Below are 22,963 nucleotides of genomic sequence, written 5' to 3' on the forward strand. Positions count from 1 at the left end.
CAGGGAAGGCACCCACCACTGCACCTGTTTGAGAAAAAAATCCAGCCTGCAGCCAGATGATCCGAGAAATTCTTGAACATCGCGAGAGAACTCAAGGTAGCCAGACCAAGGCAGTCTGAAGGGTTTGTTATCCCAGGCAAGACCCATGGGTTCTGTCTGCAGCTTATACTGCCCTAGATTCAACCCCCAAAAGTCAGTAAAGAATTCTGCATATCACCTACATGGCAGATTGCAAAGGTCTAGTCTTGACCTCTACACCCAGAACTCTACTAAGCAACATCACTACAAATATTTTCAGCAGATATAGTAGGACTTACCCCACTGGGGTTTGTGAGACAAAATTATATAGTGGCCTAGGTGAACCCCCAATCCCAATAACTCAAAAATTAATATACTGAAATGCATTCTTCACCCCCATGTGAATACTGGAAATAAGACACAAGACCAACCCTAACAAAAAAATGAAAACTAATGGCTTTTCACTGGTAACCACCCGTCAAATATTAGAAAGGTATCATCAAAAGTTTGTATTTACACTGAAATAGGAGGACCTCTGAAATGGCCAGTGAACCCAAGCCTCTCCCACCCCCCTTCAAAGAGCTGGGTGTTTGATCTGGCAGGAGGGGTGATCAAAGAAGAGCTTGTCACCACTAACATGTCCCGGCACCTCGTATAATGGTGCATTGTGACTGTCGCTTCCAAGGGACAGTTGTATCTCATAGGCACCCATGGGGGGGGAGGGGGGGAGCAGTTAAGACAAAAGAGTCAAGGATTGGAGAAAACATTCTGTTCTAGAAAACAGAACCAAAGAACCTTGGGTAGGGGAAGCTGTAGCTGTAATAATGCCCAAATCCCTCCTCCTTCAAACTCTGTTCCCATAAAGAGAACATTGAGGGAGGATCACTTTAAAGGGATGTCTGAGTTCCCTGTAGATTCATCGGCTCCAAACACAATTGTCTTCCTTACCCTGGCATGTCTGAGCCTCCACCACTCTCTTTAAGACCCCTGCCCCATCTGCACCCCCCAATGTGAGCTGCTGCCTCAGCTTCCCTTTCCCACAAATCCAGTCCTAGGAGACACAGGTTCGAAGGGGTGGGTTTTACTGTCGCCCTCTGTGGAGGCACCACATGGGACTGTGTCCTGCTCTCTGCCAGATACTGGCTCTCTGGTTGACCAAATTACAGCAGTTTACATCTCAACATCAATGACAAAAAAGCACCCCTTCCACATAAACGCCACTGAAGACGTACAAACAGGTCCCTAGACCTTAGGCTTTTCCATTTCCTTAGGGTGGGCTGGCTGGTGTGGTTTTCTTCTTTTGGCAGCCACAGACTCTGACCTCATGCAATGCCCCGTGGCTGGTGAAGGTCCTAGGGTCTGAGGCCAAAGACACAATATTTACAACCTCCCTCCTGTCTCCATAGCAGTTTGCCCTTGGTTATACCCAGTCAATTAAACCTCTAGAAACTGATTTATGCCTTTTTTGATACCCCCTCACTCCTCGGCTCACTGAAATTGGCGTCTGGCTCTTTCCTCACACTTCACTGACCTGGCAAATGTCACCAATGATCTTCCCTCAAACCCCACCATGACCAAAGGCTTTTCCCAGCAAGTCAGCCTCCAGATGCACCCTCCTCCCTTGGGCTCCATGACACCTTTCCTCCTGCTTCTCCACTTGCCTCACCACTCGGTTTTTCTCTCTCACTGAGACTGCTCCTCTGACCACTTCGTCCTGTGGCTATTCTCCTCGGTCCTCACCACTCCCAAGTTCAAATCTAACCAAGCTCTGTGTCCAATGACATGCCTGGTGTTCCACATACTAAATGGCTACAAAAGTCTGCTTGCAGGATGGACTCCCTGACTACCATTTACAGGAAAAAGGACAACAGCGCTGCCACTCATGGGGGAGCGCAGACTTCCCAGCAGGACCCTGTGTGTCCTCCTGACCAGTCAAGGGCGCCCAGACAGCTGAACTCCTCTTTCCACAGTGCCTCCCCATTCTTGCCTCCAGCACCCACTCACTGCCTCCTTTTCAGGCCACTGCCGGTCCCCTAGTCCTGGTCTTTTTAGTTCTTTCTTACCTGGTCTCTCAAAACAGATCTCACCTGCTTGATCAACTTCTAGGTGACCTCCGTGTTTTCCTTCTAAACCCAGATTTGATTGTGTCCCTCCTTAAAAATCGCTATCTCCTGCCCCCAAGTGTCTGCAGTGGTGGTTTTCAAACTTTATTTGGAGGGGGCTTCCTGTTTTTCTTTTAATTTCATAACATCTGGATCTTATTTTTTAAAAAAAATAGGTTGTCAAGGCACAGGGCATGGTTTGCTGACCCCTCTTTTACTCTAATAATGTAATGTGATCTTTGAGTTTCTCATTCTAGAGTATCTTTGGTGTCCAGTATTTCAAAGTCTACATTTAATTTACTATTTTTATTCTCCCAACATGCTCTCTTTCTATCTATACATTAAAACAATTTTCATGAAGGTTAGAATTGCCTCTATTAGTACAATGTGCTAACTTCCAACTAACACCCCACAAACAACACCCACACACACGCAGCAGCAGCAGCAGCAGCAGCAGCAATAAAAGGTATCAGATGAAGTTAGAGTCATCTGAACACTGGGTTGGGGCTGACGGATCTTCCAAGCTCACTCATGTGACTGTTGGTGTGAGGCCTGGGTTCCTCAGCTCAAGGATTTCCCCATCAGTTGCCTGAGTGTCCTCATGATGGCAGCTGACCTCCTCCAGAGACGCGATCCAGTACACACCAGCAAAAGCCAGGAGTGTACTCATGCAACTGGACTCTCGAGTGCTTGATCAAGGGGCCTAGGCTCCTCTCTACAGTCCTATTGTAGACCTCAGCACACTCCTTAGCCGGGCTCTGATATCCGAAAGCTCCCTGAGTGCAGGGTCCACATGTTAATTGAATCCAGTACTGCCACCACACCTTGAAGGCTGCAGGGAGTCACTAGATGTTTGCTGAAGTGAACCTGAGAAGGCTAAGCTGGGGCTGCACCCACTGAGCCTGAATAGCACAGGGACCCAGAGTGAAGTCATCAACTTTTATTTCAGTAAGTTTTCTCTTGGCTGCCTCAGCCTGGATACATTTGCTGGGAAAATTTAAAAACTCCTAATTCCAAATTGGTAAGATTAAAATAAAGTAGATTAGCTGATGCAACCTAATTTAAAAGCATTAAGACTCAAAATCTGGTCCAGACTTTTAAAGCTGATATTAAAACCATCCAAGAAGGGAAAAGATAAATATGAAATAAGGTGCCTTCTGTAGATTTCTTCATGTTGGAAGATCCAGAAGCTTCTAAACACTCTGAGTCCTACAGATAAAGCACTGCTACTCAGGTGTCCAACCTTCTCATAAAAGCCCTCACATCCACTCGCTGTGCAGAGAATCACGGCTGCCCTGTTCCCTCTGAACCATGCTTGGCAAAACACAGACCGTGGAAAAACCACCTGGGAAGGACACCGGAAACCCAGCTTCCCAGGCCCCCGCTCAGGAGCCTGACTCAGAATCTGGACTGTTCAGGCCCAGGAATCGCACCATTAGATAAGTCGAACACCCTGCTCTAGAATGACACAACAATTATGTCAAGACCAAGACCACTGACTACAGAAAATAGGGCAAAGAAGTCAGGAAACAGGTGTTGACGAGGGGACCCCACCTGCACCTCAGACTCCCACAGACTATACCTCCACTCACCAGGACAGGGGTAGCCTCTCCCCACAGGTCAGCAGAACACAAAGAATGGCTCCTGGGCCACCTAGGATCCTGGTCCCCATGCACCTCTCAGCTTCCTCTGGTCCTCAGGCAGGACCATCTCTAGCTTCCCGTGAAAACCTCATGTACTTTCAGAGGTGACTTAAGAAGGTGTCTGCACACCCTCCCTGTGTATGACAACTCTCACAACCAGGTGGAGAATGGGGATAAGAGAGACTGACCTGTGGGCTGGACAGTGACCATGGTGCCCTCGGAACGTTTTCGGGTCATGGCATACCACGAGCCGTCGGGATCCTGGATCCACTCAGCAGCCTCACAGTAGAACTCGCCCTGGTCGGAAGGCTGCAGGTGGAAGACGGTGAGGCGGAAGGTGCTGCTCCCCACTTTGTCCAGCCGCACCTCTCCCAGGCTCTGCCTCTGGGCATACTCGCTGCTGGACTGAAGCACGAAGTCTCGGCTCAGGGCAATGACCTCGACAGGCTTCTCGCTGCCTCTCTGCCGCAGCCAGGCCACAGACAGGTGGCTGTGCTGGAACGTCTCCGTGTCCACCTCACATGTGAGCTCCAGAGGGTCCTGCTCCACTCTGTGCAGAGTCTGGGGCATGGCTGAGGTCTGCAGGGAGTCTGGGATCACTGTAACACAGAGACAACCCGAGTGTATGGTCACAATAAAGCTGCAGGATCTTCCATTCACAGGGCAAAAGCTGAAGATATCCTACTGTGGGCACATCATGAGAAAGCAGGAATTTTTGCAAAAGACAATAATGCTGAGGAAATGGAAGTCAGTGGGAAAAAAGAGGCAGACTGAAGCCACAGGCATGAGTCTATGGGAGCTGAGCAGGACTGTCAAGGACAAGACCTTGTGGACATCGCTCATTCATAGGGTCTCAAGAAGTTGGAGCTGACTCAACCACAGCTATCTACAAAAACTCCCACCCCACGCAGCCTTCAACCATCACTGCAAGGCCACGAGGACCCCAGATGGCACAGAACCATGCAGCTATAAGGCAGAAAGATCTCTTATCCTTTGAGACGACATGGAAGGACCTAGAGAGTATTATGCTAGCAAAATAAGTGGTGGTAAGATAAACGAAAGAACTTATATACAATGGACATAGACAACAATACTGTGGGGGGGGATCGGGAGGAGGGTGTCAATGGGGGGAAAAGGAGAAACATCTGTAACAAAAATAAACTAATTAGCCCTGGCCAGTTTGGCTCAGTGGTTAGAGCATCGGCCTGCGGTCCAGAGAGACCTGGGTTCGGTTCCCGCTAAGGGCACGTACCTCAGTTGTAGTTTGTCCCCGGCCCTGGTTGGTCGTGTGGGTGGCAGCCACTTGATGTGTCCCTTTCACGTCGATGTTTCTCTCTCTCTCTCTCTCTTCCTCTCTCTCCCTCCCACTCTATCTGAACAAAAAATGGAAAAATGTCCTCGGGTGAGGATAAAAAAAATAATAATTAATTAATTAACTTAAAAAATGCATTTTCTTTTAGGTGAAGTTAGATTTTATTGTTCACTCTGGTATTGCTTCAAGATACATGAAATTGGCTTCTGATCTTCAAACAGAAATCCTGGAACTTGGGGAGTTTACATTTCTATACAACTTCCTCATTTCTCCCTTCCAGCCACCACCCCATATCCTCCCAACTGACTTCAGCAATGCATTGCTCTTAGAAGGCTATTATTATTATTATATACTTTAAAAAACATTTTTGATAAAGAAAAGCATTATTTTTTGATAGGTTTGATTTTCATATAATTCATGTGTCAAGTGGTCCACAGTGTCAAGAAGCCATAGTATGGCCCTGGCCGGTTTGGCTCAGCGGTTAGAGGGTTGGCCTGTGGTCTATAGAGGCCTGGGTTCGGTTCCCGCTAAGGGCATGTACTTCGGCTGCAGTTTGTCCCCGGCCCTGGTCAGGTCGTGCGGGTGGCGGCCACTTGATGTGTCCCTTTCACGTCGATGTTTCTCTCTCTCTCTCTTCCTCTCTACCTCCCACTCTATCTGAAAAAAAAATATCGAAAAAGAAGCCATAGTATGGGGATGATTCCAGCAAGTGAAGAGTCCTCTGTGGTCCCTTGATCAGAATTTTACCCTGGGCACTAAACACCACCACCTTCTGACTGATAAGGACACCCCAGTCACAGCTAGTGCGTGTTTTCTCAGGGTTGGGTTACAGGCCTCCTGTTGGGGTGCAGACCTGTCATCAAGGAAAAGTCACCAAAGGAAGCTGGAGGTGGAGGAGGTGGGGAGATGGCAGTGTTCGCCAGTGGAAGGATCAACAATTCCAGTTGTTATTGTCACAATTAAGCCTGGAAATTATGACTTGGGCAGAAAAACAGAAGGGCCCTGACAGCACTGACCCTTCACAATGAGCTCCCTCCGCTGTCCGGGGCTCCCCAGGCCTGCTGGTCACTCCTGGGGCCAGGACCTACAGACGCCAGGTCTGAGCAAGGCCGGCAGCTGCGCTCACTTCCTGATTCAGCGGTGCCCAGGCATCTCAGAGCCCGTCCAAAGGCCCATTTCCGAGGTTTCACTTCATGCCTTTTATTTTCATATCCCCTTTCACCAGCTACAGGGCCAGTTAGTCTGCTCTGAAATATTTAATATCTGCTCTCGATCTTTGTTAAGTTTCAGCCTTACAAAGGAACACAAACTTTATTCATTTACATTACTGGGTGACCTCTAAAATATCTGGGGAGGGTTTCTTTTTTGTAAGTCAAATAAAGTTGTACTCTAAAAGAAGTAACTAAGTGTTATGGACTGAATGTTTATGTCCCCTCCAAATTCACATGTTGAAACCTAATCTCCAGTGTGATGGTATTTGCAGAGGAGGCCTGAGGGAGGTAATTAGATCATGAGGGGTGGAGCCCCATGAATGGAATTAGTGCCCTTACAAGAAGACCTCAGAGAGCTCCCTCATTCCCCTTCCACCAGGTGAGGATACAGTGAGAAGTCAGCAGTCCACAACCTGGAAGAAGGTTCCCACCAGAACTGACCAGGCTGGCACCCAGCCTCCAGAACTGTGAGAAATAAAGGCTTGATGTTTAAACCACTCAGTCTATGGTACTTGGTTATAGCAGCCCGAACTGACCATGACACTCAGGCAGGATACAGGCCACATAAAATGAGTCCTCTCCTTACCCACTAGGTTCATCTTGGCGCTGTAACTCCCAAAGTAGCGGTCATCAGTGTTGGGCGTGTAGCATTCATACTCCCCAGCATCCCGGGCCTGCAGATCGGTGATGTGCAGTAAGGCTGAGTTCCCCTGGATTCTCTCCACGTAGATCTTCCCACTGCGGACACGCTGGGTGTAGATGGCGTAAGGGAAAGAAGAGTCCACGGTGCTGACAATCTGGACCTCGCGCTCTGGGGAGGAGGGCAGGTAAATAGACCACTGGAAATTCTGCTCAGAAGGTCCCTGGTAGCCACTCACGTTGCACCAGATGGTGATGTGGGAGCCCTCCATGCGGTACAAGGGACCTTCCTGGACGGCGACTTGACGCTGTGCTGTCACGACACCTGTGGGGGACACACACACACAACAGACTCACTTACTTCTCAGACCAAGATGCAAAGTAGGCAGCAGTCTTCAAGGGCTTTGCTATTTGTGTGACATGACAGTGATATAAACAGCTTCCTGGCCCTTTCTGAGGTGCTTTATAAATACTAATTAAAACACTCCATGATAAAACACTGTCGCTAACTGGCATCTATGAGGATTTCATCGTGCAAGGATGTGGTTCTGTTACTTCTTCAGCACTCGACCCTTGGGAATGTCATTTAGTCCCTGTTTGTCATTTATGTGGCATTTTATAACTATTCAAAATGCTGTTTATAAGATTTTTAATAAAATGAGCAGGAAAAGTTGAATCCTTGGCACTAATTCATATGAAAATGAGTAAAAGCAACCTTTTTTCAATCTGGCTGCAATGAAATGCTCCTTTCTCCATTAGAGGGCTGGTAGGAGGGGTGCGGCCCTTTCTCTGGTGCTATGCCCTATATTCTCAAAAGTCACATCCAGGGCACCTTGTGGAAGACAGTCCTTACTTCCTCTGCCAGTCATGAAAGGGACAGAGCTGAGCTCCCGCAGGTGCTGCAGCTTTAAGCTGAGTAACTTGAATGTGAAGGGCTGAAGCAGGTCCCTGCTGCCCAGATGCCCACACACCGACTGCAGAGGAAACTGAGCGCAGACCAGCGATAAGAAAGTACGGTTGCCCTTGCGATCACAGCTCTGATTCCCCCACTGGCGCCCACCTTCTGGCTGGAAACTGCTTCCCCAGGGCGGCTTCTGCCTGCCTTCCTTCCCCACGTTCTTCTGAATATGGTCAGAAGACTGGGAGATATGGTGGTTTTAATTTCCCGTTACAAGCCAGCACAACACTGATTCTGCCTGAGCCACTGAGAAAGTGGGAGGGGAGAACCCCTTTGCCCTCACCCAGCCAGCAGCTGGGCATGGCAGTGTGGCAGAAAGAGCAGGCGAGGTGTAGGTGGCTGCGTCATCTTGGACTAGTTGCTTTTTGCCCTCAGGACCTTGACCTCCTTATCTATAAAGTGATTCCTAAGAAGGCTCTGGAGCAGACTAGCATGTGTGCCAATGCTGGCTTTGTCACTTATTAGCTGTGATCTTGGACATGTTACTTAACCTCTCTGAGCCTCAGTTTCCTCACCTGTAAGATGGGGATGATAATGTGTGCCTTACAGAGTCATTGAAAAGACTGAATGAGATTAAGTTGATAAAGCCCCCAGCACAGGGCCTATTCCATAGTTAGTCCTCAGTAAAGAGCTGTTAGCTAAGACCCCTTCTAGCTGGAACATTCTGTGCCTCAGGATCCACAGAGGACAGGATTTGACCAGTGATAACTCAAGAACATTCCAATGGCCTCTTGACGATGACACTGCCTCTGGACCATTCACCTCCATGCACAGCTGCAGCCCCCTCCCCTTCCCAAACAGAACCACAGCTGTCCCAGTGCAAACCTATTTGACGTGGATCCAGCTGGTGAGCAGCCAGTACAGCTCAAGCCCTGGTGGGCTCAGCTCTAAGTCTCACCAGGAGAGGTCTGAGCTCAAGCATGCTGAGCTAATATGCAAAATGACCGACTTTCAAACAGACCCTACAACAGTGTTCTCAACCTTCTTAATGTCACGACCCTTTAATACAGTTCCTCATGTTGTGGTTACCCCCAAACATAAAACTATTTTCGTTGCTACTTCATAACTGTAATTTTGCTACTGTCATGTCTTAGGCGACCCTTGTGAAAGGGTCGTTCGACCCCCAAAGGTGTCGCGACCCACAGGTTGAGAACCGCTGCCCTATAAGGAAAGGTTTGTGGCTTGAAAACTCTTACTTGCAAAGAACCTCTTCTCCCAAACAAAACCTTCTACAGAACCCCATCTCGGCTTCAGCAGCAGAAGCAGGGAAACTGAAAAAGTGTGTGTGGGGGACAAATCAACAGAACAAAGTGGTATGTGGATTTAGTGGATACATTCATCAAAGTGGTATGTGAATTTAGTGGAAACATTCATCAAAGTGGTATGTGAATTTGCTTGATATATTCTGGTTGACAGCATTTATTTCTATATTCGAAGTCATCGAGAAGACAGCTCATTAGTTATTTTCAATATGTTAAAATTTGCTGTATCACATTTTGACTGTGTACTCTTTTCAGGACAATTTAAAAAATTTATATAGTGACATTTCAACAAGTGTTTGCAGTACTGCAGAATCACAGAAACTTTGAAAACAACTACATTTATAACATTTAGGTCTCCTTGCATCTGTTTCTATGACTGAGTGGCCACAGACACTCCTCACCCACTGCCAAGAAGGTGGGTGTCAGGTCAGGACCAGCTAGCATCTTGCTTTATGAGACTACTTCTCAATCTTGGACCCACACTGGAATCTCCTGGGGAGCTCTAATAAATAACAATGCCTGGATCCCTCCCGATGTAACTGGTCTAGGGTGCAGCCTGGGCATTAGGATTTTAAAAATTCTAACACACAGCAGGGTCAAGACCGCTGCCTTAAAGGTCTCTGCCTGCCCGGTGCCAGCTAGGTGCCCACATTAAAGAAACTATGCTAATTTAAGGCTCTCAACAGCTTTACACTCCTCCCTTCTACAAAGACTCTACACTGATGTGGATCAAGAAAGTTTCTTTCTCTTCTAGTGAAAGGACAGAAGAAAGTGGCAGAGGCCATTCAGATACTGACTACTGTGATGCAATACTGAGCTTACTCTGAGTGGAACCTATTTACAGACCTTACAAAAGCACTTGATCACCGGATCACGCACATTACTTTCCTGAAAGTTAAACAGTGTTAAGTGGCCTGAATGAGCACAGGGCAGCAGGGTCAAAACTACTTGTCCAAGCCGGAAGCAGGTTATAAATAGCCCTGACAAATAAATAAATACTGGATTGTACTTTAACCAAACACATTCAGCTGCACCTGCTTATGAAATAGCTCCTTAAGTTAAATCCCTGGAAATAATGCTGTTCTTAGGAAGTGGATCTTAACACAGAAATAAAAATTAACTTCTCACCCTGGCCGGTTTGGCTCAGCGGTTGAGCGTTGGCCTGCGGACCAGAGAGTCCCGGGTTCGGTTCCCGCTAGGGGCACATACCAAAAAAAAAATTAACTTCTCAGCAGCTCCATTCCCTTTCCACACTCACCCTGCCCATTTCCTTCTGTTGGCACTGGCCCTGCTGTGCAGACCTCACTCTCCTCGACATGCTGCCTTCAAACACACCCTGGCCCCCAACCCTGACCAAGGCATCCCCTGACCCCACCACCCTTCCCTGTGCCCTCACAGCCTAGGACAGAAGGCTCCTCCGAGCAGGTAAGCACCTTTTTTTTCTTTAATAACAATTTTTACTTTTGATATTCCTGTACTTTTTGAATTATGTATTGTAGTAAACAAATACTGCATCTATAATTCAAAAAGAAGAGATCAAAGTATTATATATAGCTGTATAAAAAAGGGCTAGACACAAAAAGTAGAAAAAGAGTGGAAAATAAAAATAGAAACAAAAACGAGGACAACAAATAAAATTAGTAATGAATATGGTAGATATTAATCCAACTATACCAATAATCACTTTGACTATCAGTGGTCTAAATGCAGCAATTAAAAGACAGATTGTCAGGTTGGATCAAAAACACAACCCAACTACATTTGTCTATAGGAAACCTATTTTAAATATAAAGACACATATAGGTTAAAAATAAATGAATGAATAAAAATATACCACCTTAACATTAATTAAAAAAAGAAGGAATAGCTATGTTAATTTTAGATAGAGCAGACTCCAAAGTAAGGAGAGTTATCAGGGATGAAGAAGGACATCACATAATGATAAAGGAGACAATTCTCCAAGAAGACATAACAATTCTTAGCGTGTATGCACCTAACAACAAAGCAAACTACAAGACACAAAAACAGAACTGCAAGGAGAAATAGATGTATCCACTATCATAGTTGGTAATTTCAACACCCCTCTATCAGAAATGGACAGATCCATCAGGCAGAAATTCAGTGAGGACACAACAGAACTCAACAGCACCATCAATCAACTGGATACAATAGACACCTATAGAATACATCATCCAACAACAATATACATTCTTCTCAAGCTCACATAGAACATTCACCAAGACAGACCACAGTATGGGCCATAAAACACACTTTAACAAATTTAAAAGAACAGAAATCATGCAATGTCTACTCTCAGACCAAAATAGAATTGAACAAGAAATCAATTATAGAAAGATACCTGGAAAATCCCCAAATACTTGGAAATTAAACAACACACTTCTAAATAACACACGGGTCACAAAAGAAATCAAAAGAAATTAAAAATATTTTTAACTAAATGAAACCCAAAATACAACATATCAAAAGTGTTTATATGCAGGGAAACCAGTGCTTAGAGGGAAATTTATAGCACTGAATGTATATGTTAAAAGAGAAGAAAGATCTCAAATCAATAATCTAAATTTCTACCTTAGGAAACTAGAAAAGGAAGACCAAATTAAATCCAAAGTAAACACAATAAATAGTAAGAATTAGAGCAGAAATCAATTTAACTAAATACAGGAAATCAACAGAGAAAATGAACAACACTAAAATCTGTTTTTTCAAAAGATCAATAAAATCAATAAGCCTCTAGGGTAGCTAACTAAGAAAAAGAGAGAGAGTATACCAGTTACAAATATAAGAAATGAAAGAGAGGAGTCCTGGCCAGTTTGGCTCAGCGGTTAGAGCACTGGCCTGCGGTCCAGAGAGACCCGGGTTCGGTTCCCACTAAGGGCACGTACCTCGGTTGCAGTTTGTCCCCAGCCCTGGTTGGGTCGTGCAGGTGGCAACCACTCGATGTGTCCCTTTCACGTCAATGTCTCTGTCTCTGTCTCTGTCTCTGTCTCTCTCTCTCTCCCTCCCTCCCTCCCACTCTATCTGAACAAAATATGGAAAAATGTCCTTGAGTGAGGATTAAAAAAAAAGAAATGAAAGAGAGGAAATCACTAAAGATGACATGAAAACTAAAAGGATAATAAAGGAATCCTATGAATAACTCCATGACCACAAATTTGATAACCAAGATAAAATGGACCGATTCCTTGAATAGCACAATCTGCGGAAACTCACACAAGAAGAAAAGATGATCTAAAGAGACCTATACTGATTAAAAAAATTGGATCAATAACAACCTTCCAAATCAGAAAACACCAGGCCCAGATGGGGTTACTGGTGAATTCTACGAAATATGTAAGTTAAAAAATACACCAATTCTCTACAATCTCTTTCAGAGTACAGAAGCAGAGGGAATGCTTCCTCCTAACTCATTCTACAAGGCCGGCATTACCTTACTACCAAAACCAGACAAAGACATTACAAGAAAAGAATACTACAGACCAATCAATATCTCTCATGAATACAGATGCAAAAATCTTCAATAAAGTATCAGCAAATCAAATTCAAAAAGTATAAAAAGAATTATATACCATAACCAAATGGGATTTATCTCAGGTATGTAAGGCTGATTTGACATTCAAAAACCAATTAATGTAATCCATCACATCAACAGACTAAAAAGAAAAATCACATGATCCTATCAACGGATATAAATAAAGCATTTGACAAAATTCAACACCTATTCACAATGAAGATTCTCAATACAGAAAGGGAAACTTTTTCAAGTTAATGAAGACTATTTACCAAAAAAATAAAATAAAATAAAACCAAAAAACCCTATGGCTAACAACATACTTAACACTAAGAAACGCGAAGCTTTCTCACTAAGATCAGGTACAATGCAAGGATTTCCCCTCTCACCACTCCTTTTCAACATCATACTAGAAAGTCTCTGCTAATATGAATAGGCAAGAAAAGGTAATAAAAGATATAGATTGGAAAGGAAGATACAAAACTGTCTTTGTTCACAGATGACATGATTGCCTTCGTAAAAAAATATGAAAGTTCTGACTAAAGAAAACTTCTTGGAAATAATAAGGATTATAGCAAGATTGCAGATACAAGCTTAATACACAAAAGTCAATTGCTTTGCTTTATACCAACAATGAACAAATGGAATTTGAAATTAAAAACAGTACTATTTACATTAGCACCCTTAAAAGAGAAATGGTTAGGTATAACTCTAACAAAATACATACAAAATCTACGTGAGAAAAACCAGCAAAATCAAATAAAAACTAAATGAATGAAGAGATAGTCCATGTTCACGAATAGGAAGACTCAATATTATCAAGACAACAGTTCTTCCCAACTTGATAGATTCAATGCCATTCCAATAAAAATCCCAGCAAGTTATGTAAAGGATATCTACAAACTAATTCCAAGGTTTATACAGAGGCACCAGACCCTGAATAAGGAACACAATATTAAAGGAGGAACAAAGTAGGAGGACTGAAGCTACCCAGCTTCAAGAATTCCAATGTAGCAGAGATAGTCTCTTCAACAAATGATGTTTAAAAAACAAGACATTCGTTTGTTTTAAAAAATGAATCTAGATACAGACCTAAAAATTAGCTCAAAGTTTATAAAAATTAACTCAAAATGGATCACAAACCTAAATATGTGAAACTACAGAACTCCTAGAAGATAATACAGGAAAAAACCCAAATGACCTTGGATATGGTTGGTAATGCCTTTTTAGACCCAACACCAAAGTCACAATCTATGACAGAAATAACTGATAACCTGGACTTTGTTAAAATTAAAAAGTTCTGCTCTCTAAAAGATAATATCAAGAGAATTAGAAGACAAGCCACAGACTGGAAGAAAATATTTGTAAAAGACACATCTAACAAAGGACTGTTGTCCAAATATACAATGAACTCATAAAACTCAACAATAAGCCCTGGTTGGTTTGGCTCAGCGGTTGGAGCATCAGCCCGGAGACAAAAGAGTCTCAGGTTTGATTCTGGTCAAGGTTACCTAGGTTGTGGTTCGTCCTCGGCCCTCGGGGTCATGTGGGAGGCAACCAGTGGATGTGTCCCTCTCATATCAATGTTTCTCTCTCTCCCCCTCTCTCCCACTCTATCTGAAGATAAATAGAAAAAATATCCTCAAGTAAGGATTTAAAAAAACAACAAAAAAAACAAAAACAATTCAACAATAAGAAAACAAACCCTGATTTAAAAATGGGCCAAAGTCCTTAACAGACATCTCACCAAATAAGATATACAGATGGCAAGAAGCCTATGAACAGATGCTCCACATCAGATGTCATCAGGAAAATGCAAATTAAAACAACGAGATACCACCTCGCACCTATTAGAATGGCCAAAATCCAGAACACTGACACCACCAAATGCTGGTGAGGATGTGGAGCAACGGGAACCCCCATGCATTACTTGTAGGAATGAAAATGGTACAGACACGATGGAAGAGAGTTTCACAGTTTCTTACGAAACTAAATATATTCTTCCCATACAATTTAGTAATTACGCTCCTTTGTATTTACCCAAAGAAACTGAAATTGTCTGTCTACACAAAAATCTGCATATGGATATTTATAGCAGCTCTATTCACATTTGCCAAAACTTGGAAGCATCAAGATGTCCTTCAGTGGGTGAAAAAACTATGGTACATCCAGACAATGGAATCATTATTCAACACTAAAAAGAAATGAGCTACCAAACCATGAAAAGACATAGAGGAAACAAATGCATATTCCCAAAAGAAAGAAGCCAATCAGAAAAGGCTACACTGCATGAATCCAACTGTATGACATTTTGGAAAAGGCAAAACTATGGAGGCAGTAAAAAGATCAGTGGTTGCAGGACAAACCACTGATGAATAGGCAAAGCACAGAGGATTTTTAGGGTAGTAAAAATACTTTCAATTTCATAATGATGGATACACATCATTATACATTTGTCCAAACCCATAGAATGTACACCATCTAGAGTGAACCCTGCCCCGGCCGGTTTGGCTCAGTGGTTGGAGCGTTGACCTGTGGACCAGAGAGTCCTAGCGGCTAGAGGAACGTACCAAAAAATAAAAAAAAGAGTGAACCCTAAGGTAAACTATGAACTCTAAGTAATTATAATGGTGTCAATGTAGGTTCATCCTTTGTAAAATAAGAAAGTACCACTCTGGTGAGTGATGCTGATAATGGGGGTGGCAATGTATGTGTGGGAACTGAGGGTATATGGAAAATATCTGTATCTTTCTCTCAATTTAGCAGAGCAATTTCTCCAATTAGGATTTTTAAAGAGCAGTTTTAGGTTTACGATAAAATTGAAAGGGATTCACTGTTGTTTTAAGCCTTAAGTTTTGGGAAATTTGTTTTATACTGATATATAATTAATATAGATACCTGTGGATCCCAAGGTTATATTTAAAATTGTATTACATGTACATATGTGCTCTTCTAGAAAAAGGTCCATAAACTTCAAAGGATTCTCAAAGAGATTCAAAGCCAAGAAAAAAATTAAGAATCATTTGCTTTATTGAGGCAGGGGGGAGGGGGAAATGTGGAGTGATTGAGTTAAAAAAAAAGAGAGAGAAAGAGAAAGAACTCATGGATATGGACAAAAGTGGGGTGCTTGGGGGCATAGAGGGGATAAATGGTGATGGAAAAAATAAAAATTATACAAAAAAAAAAAAAAAAAAGAATCGCCCTGCCGGTGGGGAGCATCAACCCATGTACCAAAAGGTTGCTGGTTCGATTCCTGTCAGGGCACATGCCCAGGTTGTGGGCCCGATCCCCAGTGGGGGAATGAAGGAGGCAGCCAATGTTCTCTCTCATCAATGTTTCTATTTCTCTCTCCTTCTCCCTTCCTCTGTCTCTAAAATCAATAAAGGAAAAAAAAATTTTTTTTAAAGAATCAATTGCTTTAGATAATAAATGGTCAGTGAGAAAGGCCATGTCCTTATAGTTTTTGTTTAGTTGTTTTTAATTCTCACCTAAGGATATGTTTATTGATTTTAGAGAGAAATGAAGGGGAGACAGAGAAATATAAATGTGAAAAAGAAACATCAATCGGTTGCCTCCTGTACTCACCCTGACAGGGGATCGAATCCACAACCTAGGTATGTGCCCTGACCAGGAATCGAACATGCAACCCTTTTGGTGTACAGGACAATGCTCCAATTAACTAAGCCACCCAGCAAAGGTTCAGACTTAGTTTTGACAGTTCCAGGTCACATAAACGCATGGTATCACTTAACTAACTTTTCAAGATACCGCTTGTCCAAGTCTGCTTCCCCCTTTTCCTTTGTGCTAAGTCCTAGATGAACCTGGCTAGGGGTTCATTCCTGGCTAGTATGATTCAGGAGTTAGTGAGCAGGGAGAGGTTGAGGCTCCTATGAGAGCCAGTTTCTCATGCATATCTGGGAACATGCCTGGGCTCAGGGACCCATATCTCTAGGCATGGAATCCAATTTCTATGTTTAAGGTGCATGACTGAGCATGTCAAAGTGTCAGAAGGAGCTACCTCACCATTCCACATCTCCTCTTACAGTTGGGGCCTTTACAGTTACCAAAGCCCAATTGGCACTCAGTTGTGAGGCAAGGGACTCAGCCTCACTAGATATTTTTCATCTGTAAAATGGGAATAATGTAATGCACCATATACAATCTCACAGGTAGACCTAGAAATCAAATAATTTCATGAAGTCACCGAATGAATACTTTTTTTTTTCAAATGAATACTTTTAAATTTCATCTTATTTTTGCCAAAATGAGACAGCAATCCCAAAACAGAAACAAATCTTTGTAAGTACTAAAGCATTAAAAAGAACATTAATATGCATATATAGTAAAATTATGTTTAAAAAACATACTGTACTTTGCCCTGGCCAGCTGACTCAGTGGTTAGAACATGAGCCTGAGTATCAGAGGGTTGTGGGTTTGATTCCTGGTCAAGGGCACGTACCTGGGTTGCAGGTTCCATCAGGGAGCGTGCGGGAGGCAGCCAATCCATGTGTCTCTCTCACATTGATGTTTCTCACTCCCCTCCACCCTGCTCCCTTCCACTCTCTCTAAAATGCAATGGAAAACATATCCTTGGGTGGGGACTAACAAAATAAAAAAAACTGTACCTAGAAAATAAACAAAACACTAATGAAACTGGCATGAATCTTCAAGTGTCAAGAATATGGGTGACTCTCTTTTCCTTTTCTCTATTTCCATTTTTTAATAAAACAGGTATCAGGTATGTGTTATTTTATTTATTTATTTTTAAATATGTTTTTATTGATTTTTTAGAGAGAAAACAAGGGAGAGTGAGATAGAAACATTGATATGAGAGAGATACATCGATCAGCTGCCTCCTGCACACCACCCACTGGGGACTGAGCCCACATTCCGGGCATGTGCCCTGACCAGGACTCGAACTGGGACCTCTCAGTCCATGGGAGAACATTCAATCTATTGAGCCATACCAGCCGGGTGGTATGTGTTATTTTATAATGGGGATAAATTATACTGTCCTAACTAACTGCTCTGGGTCCATCATCTTACTTAATCCTCACAACTAAATGGGCCAATTTCATTATAGCCACATTTACCAGACAAGGAAATTATCTTCAAGGTTAAGTCACTTTCTCCATGACAAAGAACATGACAAACAGTCTTCTTAGTCTGTGGCTCATACTGAATGTAGTTGGTGAATACCAGTGATAAATGATGACAAACCACCAGCTAGGTTTTCGTGCCAACCTGGTGCTAAAGATGATGGTGGGGAGTCTACAGGGCCTCAAGTGAAAAATGCCAAACAGACTAGGCAACCAGGTGTTTCAGAGAACATTAAGGCTCCCAAGAGAGCCATCAGGAAGGCCACTCCACTGACAAGGTCTGGGAATTCCCACTTTTCATTTAATTTATTTTTTAAATATGTTTTTATTGATTTCCTAGAGAGAGAGGAAGGGGGGGAGAGAGAGAGAGAGAGAGAAATAAAAACATCAATGCAAGAGAGAAACACTGATTGGCTGCCTCCTGCAAGCCCCCTACTGGGGGGACTGAGCCTGCAACCCGGGCATGTGCCCTGACTGGGAATCAAACCAGGGCCTCTCAGTCCATGTGACAACCCTTAATCCACTGAGCCACATCAGTAGGGCGAATTCCCACTTTTTAGCCTTTAGCCAAGGGAGGACAAGAAGTAGCATGAACAAAAAGAACCTTTCTGGACCAAGGGACAGGAGACACAAAGCTTGGCCCTGACTAACAATGACAGCCAGCACCTGCTGGACACTGATCAGGTCCTGGGCACTGTTCCAAAGGCTTTACGTATATTCAGTTTAATGCTCACAGCAACCCCGTAAGGTCTATACTCCTAGAGACTTCACTTTACAGCTGCAAAACCTGAGGCAAGCAGCGGGGTTGTCAAAGAAGATGGGCTGGATACTTACCAACATAACAGTCTGAGGAATGGAGTAGTCCCAGAGATGTGGAAGTGGGGTACAGACTGACAATCCCCAGAAGAGGGGGTGGTGGGGGAGAGAGAAACCACAGAACTTATATGCATGTATGCATGAACAGTGGACATGGACAACAAACTGGGGACAGGGCAGGAAGGGAGGGGGAGGGGGAATCAGTGGGGGGAAAAAGGAGAAACATCTGTAACAAAAATTAATTAATAAAAAATAAATTAAAAAAAAAAAAAGACTTTGACCCCCCCCCCCCCCATAAAAGTATATGGACTAGGTCAATGTCAACGCCCTCCAGGGAACAGCCTAACACACATAAGGGAGCCACAGAGCCAGGACTGTTCGCAGCTCAAGAACATGCATCTGTGTCCTTACATCCTTCAGAAACATCCTAAAACAGTCACTGACTCTCATGTGATAAGTGCGAAGCCACAACCCAGTAGCAGACCTGAAGGATAGAGATAATTCTAGAACATTCCCTGTCCCTGGCCTCTAAAAGCATAGGCAGTTGCTGTGAGGCCTTGCTTGGTTACTTAACCTCTTTGTGCCTCAGTGTCCTCATCTGTAAAGTGATATAATCTTCATAACGCTGTTAAAGGAGTAAATGAGTTGCTACATTTAAAACCTAGTCCACGACCAGGCCGGTGTGGCTCAGCAGATTGAGGATCGTCCCATGGACTGAGAGGTCCCGGTGTGATTCCTGTCAGGGCAGATGGCTGGGTTTCAGGCTCAGTCCCCAGTAGGGGGCATGCAGGAGGCAGCCAATCAATGTTTCTCTCTTATATTGATGTTTCTATCTCTCCCTCTCTCCCTATCATTTCCTCTCTCTTTAAAAAGAAAAAGTCAGTAAAAACATATTTAAAAAAATAAATAAGCCCTGGCTGGTTTGGCCCAGCGATTAGAGCATCAGCCCACGGACCACTGAGTCATAGGTTCGATTCCGGTCAAGGGCATGTACCTTGGTTGTGGTTCGTTCCCAGCCCTGGTCGGGTCATGCAGGAGGCAGCCAGTCAATGTGGCTCTATCACATCCATGTTTCTCTCTCCCTCCCTCCCACTCTGTCTGATGATAAATAGAAAAAGTATCCTCAGGTGAGGAATAAAAAAAATAATAGTAAGTGCTCAATAAGTGTTAAGCCATCAACTATAGTAACAGAAGTAGGGTTGACATTAGCTCTGACTGTGGAACTAATGTCTCCCACACACCAGGGCAGGTTGAATTTTCCAAACATGGCAGCAGCTTCTGTTCCACAAGCTCTTTTGCAATGTGACCAGACCATCAAGAGGTGGAGTTTATTCCCTTCCCCTTTGAATCTGGGCAGGCTTGTAACACTGTGTGACTTTCAAGGCTAGGTCATAAAGAGTGATGCAGCTTCTACACTACCACCTGGTTCTCTGCGCCATCATGTCCTGAGGTTGCCATGCTGTGAGGGAACCCAAGCCCGTGTGTAGAACCTGGAGAGTTCGCAATCCACAGCCAGCACCAGCTGCCAGCCATGTGTGTGAACGGCCTTCATACCCTCCCAGGCCACAGCTGCGAGTCACCTCCCAGCCTTGGAATGCTCCCAACTGAGGCCCCAGACATCGTGGAGCAGAGAGAAGCCATTCCCATGGTGCCCACGTGAATTCTGAGCCACAGATTCCATGAACATAATAAAATGGTTGTTTCAGGCACTGAGTTTTGGAGTAATTCATTACATGGCAAAGATAACTGAGACACACACTACACTCTCAAACAACGCATTTTGACTACCTATTACATGAAGGGTACCAGGGCACAAATTGTGAGGGAGAAATAAATAAGACATAGTTTTATCCTAAGCTGACAATCCTAAAGAAAATACACACAACTAACTGTCATCATATACCAGCATGTGACAGCGGTGAGGAGCAAAGTGCAAAATTCAGACCACTCAGAAGGAGAAAGCAGGTCCAAAAAGGCATCGCAGCAGAAGTACTGACACCTAAATCGGGTCTTGAAGGATGTGAGGGGAAGTGCATGCCACACGAAAACACTGAAATATGTTCCAGGATTAGCAAAATGTTTGCCAAGGTCTTTATCACATGACTGGCAAAGAGCACTTATAAGGTCAGGCTCCTCCTCTGGGACGGGGACTGGAGAAAGAGGCTCTCTGGGAGAGTGAGGACACAGATCAGATTTGTGGTTCTGAATCACCACTGGAGCAGATGGAGGACGAGCAGAGGGCAAGACTGGAAGCAGGCAGACCAAATTAACAGTCAGGTGAGCCTGGAGGGCCTGGCCTGGTTTTAAGTTCAAGGACAAAAATATCACTCATTCATTCCTTCATTCACATCCCCAGTGGTACTTAAAATAGAGCTGGTCTAAAGATGATGATTAATAAATGTTAAATTATTGATGCCACTTCTAAAAAGGTGTGACAGCCAGCTACAGAACCAGCTAAGAGGACTGCAAATTTAGTGATTCTCCTCTTCCCAAACCGACTTTGATCTTCAGGACATCTGCGCTAGGTCACTACGCTGCCTCACTGTCTGGCCAGGACTTTAGCTCCCAAGCCCCGGGCTAGATCCCCCTCTGAGCTGTTGCCTAATTCACTCATTTCTAAATGTTGAAGCTGCCACCTAGAGGACTACTGAACTATGACTTGAAAAAGATTTTAAATATTCTAATGTTTAATAAATTAGAATATTCATTATAAAAATTTTAATTAAAATATTGCAAGCTTTCAATCTCTTCTGCCTACCAATCCTAATCCTACTCCTCCAGCATTTCCCCAGAGATTGGCACTGCTATAATTAGGGATATATAGCTCCAGGATTTTTTAAAAAATATTTTTACATACAGATATATAACCATTAAAAATATACAGTATTGCCCGGCTGGTGTGATTCTATGGACTGAGAAGTCCTGGTTCGAATTCTGGTCAGGGCACATGCCCGGGTTGCAGGCTCAATCCCCTGTAGGAAGCATGCATGCAGAAGGCAGCCTATCAATGTATCTCTCTCCCTTCCTCTCTCTGAAAAATTAATAAAAACAGCCCTGGCTGGTTTGGCTTCGCGATTAGAGTGTTGGCCTGCGGTCTAGAGAGACCTGGATTCAGTTACCGCTAAGGGCATGTACCTCAGTTGCAGTTTGTCCCCGGTCCTGGTTGGGTTGTGCGGGTGACAGCCACTCGATGTGTCCCTTTCACGTCGATGTTTCTTTCTCTTTCTCCCTCTCTTTCCTTCCCACTCTATCTGAACAAAAAAAAATGGAAAAATGTCCTAGGGTGAGGATAAAAAATATATTTATATTAAAAAATAAAAACAGCCCTGGCCAATTTGGCTCAGGGGTAAGAGTGTCGCCTTCAGACCAAAGAGTCCCAGGTTCCGGCCAAGGGCACATATCTCGGTTGCAGTTCCTGTCTGGCCCCAGTTGGGGTTGTGTGGGTGGCAACCAATCAATGTGTCTCTCTTACATTGATGTTTCTCTCTCTCTCTCTCTTCCTCCCTCTCTCCCTCCAGCTCTATCTGAAGATTAATGTAAAAATATCCTCGGGTGAGGATTTTTTAAACATTAAAAAAAAATACACACACACACACACACACACAGTATTGCTCAGCATATTTTCATAAACATTATCATTGCAAACATGTTCCTTGGTTTCCCTCTTCAATATTTTTGAGGAGAAATATAATTCGAGTTCTTTTCTTTTATATAGCTGTATAGTATTCCATTGTAGGATTACATCACATTTTATTTATTACCAAAATATGGATATTTTGGTTATTTCTAATTTGTTTGCTATAACCAAGAAGCCCTTCTCTTTTCTTTTTTCAATTTTTTTCTTTATTGATTAAAGAGAGGAAGGAAGAGGGAGAGATAGAAACATCAATGAGAGAGAACATCAACTGGTCGCCTCTTGTATGCCCCCCACTGGGGATTTGGCCCACAACCTGGGCATGTGCCCTGACCAGGAATCAAACTGGCCACCTCTTGGTGCATGGGTCGACATTCAACCACTGGGCTCACCAGCTGGGCAGCCCTTCCCTTTTCACATACCCTCTGCCTCTTGTCCTTTCCTTGCCTGATTTATACAATCCTATAGCTGCTCCTGCCTTGACCACTGACACCACAGGGTAGCAAGGACGTCCCTTGCTCTTTCATCTCATGACATGCTGGGGGCACTAGGACCAGCCCAAAGATCACATCTCCCTGCTCTTCTATCTCAGCCCCTACTCTCCTATCACTCACCCTCCACTCCTTTCCTAAAAAAGGTAGGGACAATGCCCCAGAGTCATACCCACCCCCTCGTATCCCTCGCCCCTATCCAAGGATGGCAAGGAAGCAGCATCAGGAAGGAAAGGCAGCCAGAGGGAG

General features: G+C 43.8%; 1 protein-coding gene across 2 annotated transcripts in view; it reads right to left on the reverse strand.

The window, feature by feature from the left end:
- IGSF3 (immunoglobulin superfamily member 3) overlaps nucleotides 1-22,963 on the reverse strand; it is a 98,092-nt gene that overhangs the window by 37,652 nt on the left and 37,477 nt on the right. For both annotated transcript variants that reach the window (XM_036273141.1, XM_036273140.1), the window contains exons 3-4: nucleotides 6,873-7,250; nucleotides 3,952-4,362 (exon numbers count right to left, since the gene is read on the reverse strand). In XM_036273141.1, coding sequence (XP_036129034.1) covers nucleotides 3,952-4,362; nucleotides 6,873-7,250 — 789 coding nt within the window. The remainder of the gene's footprint in view (nucleotides 1-3,951; nucleotides 4,363-6,872; nucleotides 7,251-22,963) is intronic.

Source organism: Molossus molossus, unplaced genomic scaffold, assembly GCF_014108415.1.
Source record: "Molossus molossus isolate mMolMol1 unplaced genomic scaffold, mMolMol1.p scaffold_m16_p_20, whole genome shotgun sequence".
In the NCBI taxonomy this organism is placed as follows: Eukaryota; Metazoa; Chordata; class Mammalia; order Chiroptera; family Molossidae; genus Molossus; species Molossus molossus.